The sequence below is a fragment of the Hipposideros armiger genome, unplaced genomic scaffold, assembly GCF_001890085.2.
Source record: "Hipposideros armiger isolate ML-2016 unplaced genomic scaffold, ASM189008v1 scaffold_108, whole genome shotgun sequence".
Lineage (NCBI taxonomy): Eukaryota > Metazoa > Chordata > Mammalia > Chiroptera > Hipposideridae > Hipposideros > Hipposideros armiger.
The window spans coordinates 1,343,090-1,352,042 of NW_017731458.1; the positions used below are offsets into that span (position 1 = coordinate 1,343,090).

Sequence of the window (8,953 nt, forward strand, 5' to 3'; positions counted from 1 at the left end):
AAAAAAAAAAAATGTAGCCAGGATCCCATGGGAATATAAAATAATAATATCACAAGCAGGTCTCTTATAGCAGTATTCTGTTTAAGTGGCATTGTTCTGCATAAAATGTGATTTCCATGGCAGCTCATGGTGTATTTACAGAGGGTCAAAGGAAATCATTGTGATGAGGCAGTCAAATTGCTTGGCAACTATTAAAGCATTGACTTGAAGAACAACTAATCTATTGTCTTAGAAACAATTTGTGAAAATTTCAGGGAATGATATTTCACGAAATAGGGATATATCCAGGTCGTTTGTTTTAAAAATGTTCTGGACTGTTCAAAGTAATCAAAAACAACATAACCACAGAGAAAGAACTATAGTCTACTTGCTAACACATCCTTAAATTTTATAAGTTGGATTTTAAAAAATACTTAAAATGTATACTTAATTCCTCAAAAAATTAAAAACAGAATTATTGTATGATGCAGCAATTCCACTTCTGAGCATACATTCAAAAGAACGGAAAAGATCTTGAAGAGATGCATGTATTTGTACACTTATGTTCACAGCAGCATTATTCACAATAGTCAAGATGTGGAAGCAACTAATGGTTGAATGGATAAAAAAATGTGGTATATACACACAACAAAATATTATTCAGCCTTAGACAGGAAGGAAATTCTGACCCATGCTATAATACGGATAACCCTAAAGAACATTATGCTAAGTGAAACAAGCCACTCACAAAAAGACAATAACTGCATGATTCCATGGTATCTAGAACAATCAAACTCATAGAAACTGAAACTGGAATAGTGGTTCATAGAGCCTGGGAGCAGATAAGGAGTTAATGTTTAAAAGGTACACAGTTTCAATTTTGCAGAAATGAAAAAGCTCTAGAACTTGGTTTCACAACAAGGTGAAAGTATTTAACACTACTGAACAGTACATTTAAAACAGTGGATGGTGGATTCTTACGTTATGTGTATTTTACTACAATTAAAAATAAAAAAAATTTTTAAATGCACACTGAAATAATCTTAGAAATTGATAACTTTCCCCAAGAAATGATGTTTCTTCAGTTAAGTAAGAAGCAACATTTCAATCAGACCAACGTCATTAAATATAAAAATGGTATAAGAGATATATCTCTAAAGTGGTGTTATGTAAATATTTAAAACTCACTAGAACACATGCCAGGATACACTTCAAATGGGTCAAAGAGTTCAATGTAAAACGTGAAACCAAAGATTTAAATATAAAATATAAAGTATGAACACACACAGACTGACACAGAAAATTCCTTTCTAAACTTGGGGTGAAGTTTTCTAACTAAAACTTAAAATCTAAAAGCCATAAAAGAAAAGACTGCTAAAATTTACTACTTGAAAATAGAAAAATGTGTCTATATGGCATTCTAAAATCCATGCTAAACAGATTCAAAACATCAATAACAAATCGGGGAACAAAATTTGCAATTCATATCACAGACACAAGGTTAATCTTCCTAATTTATGAAGAGTTCCTAAAAGTCCATTTTTAAAAGACACAAGATATAAACACAGAATTTATGGAAAAATGCAAATTAAAAGTACAGTACACTCATATATTACTTTTTTTTAACCCATCAGATTTGCAAAAAAATTACAAAAGTTTAACAATACACTCAGTTGGCAGGCTACAGGGATACACATTTCTTTTGTGAGAGTATAGATTGGTATAACCCAACTAGACAGCAATTTGGCAATGTATATCAAAATTATAAATGAATTTACACTCTGATTTCACAACTCTTCCTGGCAATTGAACCTACAATCATACCTGTGCCCATATAAAATGGTGTATGTATCACTATTAATATCAACATTGTTTGTAATTATAAGCCATTGGCAACAATCATGCATCCGTTAGTAGAGGATGTGGTAAATAAATGTTGGCATATCCATAAACTGGAATATTATGCAGCTGTAAAAGAGAAAATGCTGAAGGTACCGATTCATAAAGATATTGAGATATATTAAGGAAAGAAGAAAAGCAAAATGCAGGGCCAACCGCGTGGCTCAGCTGGTTAAGAGCTCGCTTGGGAGCACGAGCTCTGAGCAGCAGGGCTGCGGTTCGGATCCCATTGAGGGCCAGTGATGCTTGCCCGCTACAGCTAAGATGATGAACAACAGGTTGACCTGGAGCTGGGCTGCCGTGAGTCACCGGCGATGGTGTAGGCTACAGCAAGGCTGCAGTGGGCTGCCGTGAGCTACGTGAGTGGCTGGCAGCCAGGATGAGCGGCTGGTAGCCAGTGTGAGCTACCGGGAGCCGCTGTGAGCAGCCAGCCAATGACCGGCAACCAAGTGCCTCACCAGGGAAGAGCGCAATGACAATACCAACATGGGTCAGTGAAGCGACATCCTCCACAACTAGACTGAAGAACAAAAGGACAGCAACTTGTCTGTTTCCCTTCCCCAATTCCCCAACGCTGTTCCCCTCCCCCCAATTCCCCAATAAAATCTTTAAAAAAAAAAGAAAAGCAAAATGCAAAACAGTGCATATAGTATACTACCTTTTGTGTTGCATAAGAATATAAATTCATATTTACTTGTATTTGCATAAATGAATTCTGAATTGACATTCAAAAAACTAATAAAAGTGGTTAACTGAGATGGGGGCGTGGCTGGACTTAGGTAAGTGTGGGAAAGAGACTTGTATGTTGTTTTATATTGTTTTGATTTTTGGATTTTAAATTTCAAATTTTTTTTAAGTGCAAAATTATAAGTTGAAATTTAAAATAAATTTTAAATAATTTATTTTAAAAATAAACTTTAAATTTGTATAAATAAATAAAATCACTAAGGAACTCAACCTAAACTTAGGAGCACATGAGCCAAGAGGGCACTTATTTCTCAGATAATTTTTGGAATAATAAATTGAGCTCTAATTGGTTTCCTTAAGAAAGTTTTTCCAAGGAATCATGTTTCTCAGCCTAAATAAGGGATGACTTTTTAAGCAGAGCAAGATCATTTAAATAGAAAAAAGTGGCAGGAGATCTGTTACTAAAGTCTGCAGAGCTGCCAGTGGCCAGAACAGGTGGTGGAGCCACGGCAGACCAGAACTGATGTCTACAGGACAGGTGTTTATTGGTTTTCAATCCTGACCAGGGGAACAACAGAGAACCTGTAAAGTCAGGACAGAAAAGTCCTTTTCTACATTGTTACTGTTTAACATTAATAAAGTTTCCAAAGGTTACATTTTAATAGACTATATCAAGAAATATTTACAAAGTCACATGTTTTGTTAATAAAGACATTTGCTAGGTAAAAAGAAAAAGTGGCCTATTTCCAAACCTCCTCAGATGGATTACACAGAAGAGTGGGAACCTAGCAAAATCAGGTTCAGGTTCTAGATTAATAGGTCTTAGAAAATGAGTTTCTATCTCATCAAGGGCCTATGTTCCATCACACCTCCAGTCATGTCCAAAAACACAGCCAGCCACAAAAACACCTCAGCCCACTCCAGCATTTACAATAATGCCACAGTGACACTGCAGCTGGGCCCTGGGACCATGTCCCCCGCAAAAACAAAACCATGGAACACTTTGCCATTTCCCCCCAACTTCCATATTTAATCCTCCTTTACCAAATAAAATCAACTTACCCTGCCTTTGTTCTTCCAAGGGCTCTTTGCCTGTAAAGTATCCTTGTAATTTTTTCTGGATGTCTTCTAGGTCATGCAGAATGTCTTTCATTTTTCCCTCAATTGTGTTGGAAGTCCCTAGCTGTGGAGAAGCCAATGAAAGATCCATCCCACCAGAAAAAGCCTATTGATGAATCATAAATAAACAAACAAACAAATAAACAAATAAATAAACAATGAAAGCCTCCCCTGGAATGCATCAAATAGTATATTCCAGTTCTGACATCCATCTATAATTTTCCACTTACTTCCTAACAAGGTTTTTGGTTTTTCTTAAGCAAGAAAACATTATTTATTTGTGCAAATGCAAGTGGTTTAGAGAGCCATAACTTTTGCTTAAAGGCCATACAATGTCCCAGTTAGAACGTGTTACAAGAGTAGAAACACCTCTGTGTACCCTAAGTTTCATTACTGACTTTTGTTGAAAATTTTCTTTTAAAATATTTGTTTATTCATCTTTCTTTTTTTTCCCCTATTTTTTTATTAGTTTCAGATGTACAAAACAATGTAATAGTTAGATGTTTCACCCCTCACAAAGTGATAACCCCCTCCCCCAATCTATTGCCCCTCTGACATCGTATATATCTATTACAATTCCACTGACTCTATTCCCTATGCTGTTCTCCATATCCTGTGACTATATTATATATATTATATATATATATATATATATATATATATATATATACACAATTATATTATTCAGCTTCAGCTTCAGGTGTACCGCACATTGGTAAAACTTGTTTTAAAACAACTTTTAAAAAACATAATTAGGCCATCAAAATGGCATGCCTTAAAAGCAATCTGAGGGCCGGCTGAGTGGCTCAGTTGGTTAGGAGCTCGCTCAAGAGTTTGAGCTCTGAGCAACAGCGGTTCAATGCCCGGCCCGAGCTGGGTTGCCGCCGAGCTGCCAAAAGGTGGCAGGATGGCTCAGCTAAAAAACAAACAAACAAAAAAAACCAATCTGAATAATACATAGCACAGCAAAAATATTAGAGTGGTTATTTCTGGGTGGTGGGGTTATGGATGATTTACATTTGTTTTCTTCAAACTGCTTTGTATTTTCTAGTATTTTGTACAATAAATATGAATTTCTTAGGTAATACTAAAAAACATTAAAAAATTTTTAGGCCCATATTACAGGGACTTTACAGAATGAATAATACAGATAGTCACTGAGATAAACCTCAAAGGCCAGAAGAATCTTCCCCAGGCTCTATCATTATATCACATCTCTTCTAAGAGCCAATGTAAACATGTCTCCTACATCTAGGCCCTGTTTTCTGAGGCCTCCAACACATGCTCCCTGATTTTCTTTAATCTCAGGTCCTATTAGTCCCCAACACAGCCTCTCATCTGCTTGCCACCTTCTCACCTTCAGCGCCTGACTTTCCTTCCCATCTTTGCATAATCCATTTCCCATTCTTTTCACCAGTCATAATAGTAGTAGGCACCACCTACTGAGTATAGTCCAATGTTCACCTCTAATCTGTGTAACAACCTTCCAAGGTAGGTTTATTATCCCCATCTTACGAAAGAAGCTAAAGTTCAGGAGGGTTAACTAAATTGCCCTAGTTAAGTTTATCGTCTTACATTTCCACATTGTTCAAGCACTTTTTTATACCAGATCCCTTTTAATCCCCACATCATATCAATGAGGTGGCAGGCCTCATTATTCATATTTTACAAATAGAAACCTGAGACTCAGAAAGATGAAATGACTTGCCCAAGGTCACAATACTAGTGAGTGGCAATGTCAGGTCTGAAAGTCAGACTCTCAAACTTCCCACCCTTACCCATTGTATCCCTGAAGACCCACTTATTCACTCACAGTCAGTGGGTATTTGTTGGGCACTTACTTCATGTCAAGCACTGAGATAGGTTTGCGGATATAAGGGTGAACAAAAGAACAAAAGCCAAGGGGTGACCGGTTAGCTCAGGTGGTTAGAGCATGGTGCTGCTAACACCAGGTTGCCGGTTCGATCTCCACATGGGCCACTGTGAGCTGAGCCCTCCTTAAAAGAGTCAACTATGCCATTGGAGCATGAAAGCAATGTGTAACCAAGGACCATGGCTGTTCCCCAATTTAAAAAAAAAAGAAGAAAAAGAAAGAACAAGAGCCATTAAGGTCTCTACCCCCGTGAAGCTTAGAGTCCAGTGCAAGGGAAGAGGAAGGACAGGCATTAACAACTAATGGCACCAATCATTATCAACTTGCAACTGGGATAACTGCTACAAATGAAAGGTATATGGAATCATAAAAGCCTCTAATAGGGAGATGTGACTTGTTCAAAGAAAGTAGTGAAGGTTTTCCTGGGAAAGTGATCTAGCTGGGGTCTGAAAGATGAGCAGGTGACACCTAGGTGACAGGGTGAAAGAAGAACATTCCATGGTGTGCACCCTGTGGTGGGAGAAAGTGTGACACTTGGAGGGCCTATTGTGAGCCAGTGTGGCCGGAGCTTGGAGAGCCAGGAGGAGTTGGATGAAAGGAGAGAGGCAGACAGAGTGGGATCCTGCGGGGCCTTGTTGGTTCTGTGAGGATTGAGGTCTTCATCCTCCACAAACAGATGTCACTGGAGTGTTTTAAGCAGATGAGTGACATGATCAGATTTGTGTTTGAGAGGGTCATGCTGATGACCCCGAGGAGAGCAAAGTAGAGGGACTGGAGTGGAACAGTCAGGAGGCTATTGTAGCAATCCAGGCAAGAAATGATCATAGGCTTGGATTAGCGAAGTCTCAAGGGGGCTCAAGAGGAGTAAATGGATCGAGAGATGTTTTGACAGGTGAGGGAGGAGGTGACATGATTCCCAGGTTTCTGGCTTGTGCCCTTGGAAGAAGAACAGCATCAGTCAGATGCGGAATCCCAGAGGAGGAACAGTTTGGGACATGTTAAGTGTGATGCGTCTTTGAGATACCAAGAGGAAAAGATGAGAAAGGAGCTATCAGACTAGAGCTCAGAGCCAGGGCCCGGCTGGAGCGATGTTTGTGCTAATTAGAGCCATGGGCGTGGAGAAAAGAAAGGGACCTACAACTTAGCCTTGAGGAATCCAGCATTTCACTGCTGAGCAGAGGAGAGTAACCCTACAAACAGACTGAGAAGGAGCATCCAGAGAGAAACAGAGGAAGGTTGGAAGACTTATGTTACAGAAGTTGAGGCAAAAGAAAGCTTCGAGAATGAAGGTGTGATTACCTGCTGTGTTAAAGGCTGCTGAAAGACCAATGAGGATGAGGACTAGAGTGTCTGCAGGATATACAAAGAGGCTATGGGTGATCTTAGAGCTGGTTAGGTGAAGTGATAAGGATGGAACCTGGGCCGCTTGCAGCTTCCCTACCTCACCTCAAGCATCCCAAACGTCCAGCCATCCCTGTTTCGTAGTAAAGGGAATGCTAAACGGTTGAGACTTATTGAATCTTCCGACTGCAAACATATTCACGTTGCTCCAGTTGGAAGGTGTCCCTAGCCCCGCCCCCTGTCATATCCTTTCATTTCCCAGCTGAGCCTACCATGCCCAGGATGTTCAGTTTATTGTCTGGTCCAGATTCTGGTAGATGTCTCTGATTCTGAAGGCTCCTGACAATGTCTACAAGCTGTTCCACCAGTTCTCCCAGCTCATGACCAACTTCTGGGGTGCTCTTCTGTACCGCCGCCTTTAAAAGAGCAAAGCAGATCACAAAGCTGGACCCAGACGGAGGGTGAAGACTGGATAAAGAAACAGGCAAGAAAGTGACAAAAACATTCAGAGGACAAGGAGGTAGATTCCCCAGACGGGTGGCATGCCCATCTCCCCTACTGATCATCCTGTGGCCATAACAGGAAACCAGAGTCCATCTATGGGATAGAGGAAGCGGGTGAAGTGTGAAGGGAAGCCTAGGGGTCATTCTGAACAGGGAAAATCAGAGAAGAATTAGGACGGCAGTGTGGAGATCTGGCAGTGAGTGGGTGCAGTGGAGGGCATTTGTCTCAGATTTAAGCTCCACTCTTGCCTCTGGCTCGTCTTGTGTCTTCACCACTCCTTTCAAATATGAAAAAGACTATCCCTCCTCCTTTTCCATAGTGAAAAGGATCTACCTAACTATTGACTGGGAAAGGATCTTGGAGACTTCCCAGTGATGCACAGATGCAAGCTCTTTTTGTTTAGTGACATCCTTCACATTAGAAACAAAACAAAACAGGTGGGATATAAAACTGAAAGCAACACTGGAACAAGACAAACAAATAAACAAAAACTCATAGATACAGACAATAGTTCAGTGGTTACCAGAAGGTAAGTGGGGAGAGGGGAGAGTAGAAGAGAGTAACGGGGGTCAAATATCTGGTGATGCGAGGAGAACTGACTCTGGGTGGTAAACACACAATGTGATATATAGATGATGCATTACAGAACTGTACACCTGAAACCTATATAACTTTACTAACCATTGTCACCGCAATAAATTTTAATTAAGAAAGAAAAAACAACACATTCAGGAGAGAGCGCTAAACAGCTCCACTTAAAAGACTTAATCTGCTCAGCTGCCTGATTGGGAGTGGAATTAGTTTTGCAGTCAGCATATTCTGGCAACATCAAGACCTGGTGACAACTTTGCATTCCCTCCAAAGGGGTTCTATATAGTCACAGAAATATAAAGTGGTCAGCATTCAACTCTAAATAAACCAGAGTTTTTATAACTTTGTTTTGACATTTTTTCATTATTTTAAATTTTGCTGGAACCTCAAAAACTGGAATTGACCTAGGACCTTTTTCATTTCTTAAAAAAGCTCTGATGTCTCTCAAAATAACATGTATTTTGGAAGATATCACCAGGCTTTTTCGGAGAGGGAAGTGGCTGACCACTGGTAACACTGTTTGCTCTTAAATTTCCAGGCCCTACTCTTAATATTCAAGCAGCTGGAACTCTGGAATGGAGGGCCTTATCCAGGTGTCTGAGCAAATAAAAAACTTTAAAAAATAAGTGCATTGCTTTATCTATTCATAAGAGAAATGCACACTTATTGTGGTGAATTAAGAAAATGCAGAGAGGGCCGGCCGAGTGGCGCGTTGGTTAAGAATTGGCTTGGGATGCCAGAGGGCCCCAGTTCAGATCCCACATATGAGGACCAGTGACACTGCCCTCTGCAGTTAAGATGGTGAACGGCAGCTCGACCTGGGGCTGGGCTACTGTGGGCTACCGTGGGTGGCCGGCGACGGCATAGGCTGCAGTCCCCTGCTGCAGTCCCCTGCTGCAGTGGGCTGCCATAAGCTACCATGTGTAGACGACAGCGAGTGTGAGCGGCCAGCAGCCGCCA

General features: G+C 40.2%; 1 protein-coding gene across 3 annotated transcripts in view; it reads right to left on the bottom strand.

Annotated features, from left to right (window-relative positions):
* The window catches only part of RNF135 (ring finger protein 135), an 18,808-nt gene that overhangs the window by 6,603 nt on the left and 3,252 nt on the right, over nt 1–8,953 (bottom strand). Inside the window, exons 2-3 of one of the 3 annotated variants that reach the window (XM_019647122.1) lie at nt 7,171–7,314; nt 3,628–3,748 (exon numbers count right to left, since the gene is read on the bottom strand). In XM_019647122.1, coding sequence (XP_019502667.1) covers nt 3,628–3,748; nt 7,171–7,314 — 265 coding nt within the window. Of the gene's footprint in view, nt 1–3,627; nt 3,791–7,170; nt 7,315–8,953 lie in introns of all 3 variants that reach the window. The other 2 variants (XM_019647121.1, XM_019647123.1) reach the window with 2 other exon arrangements.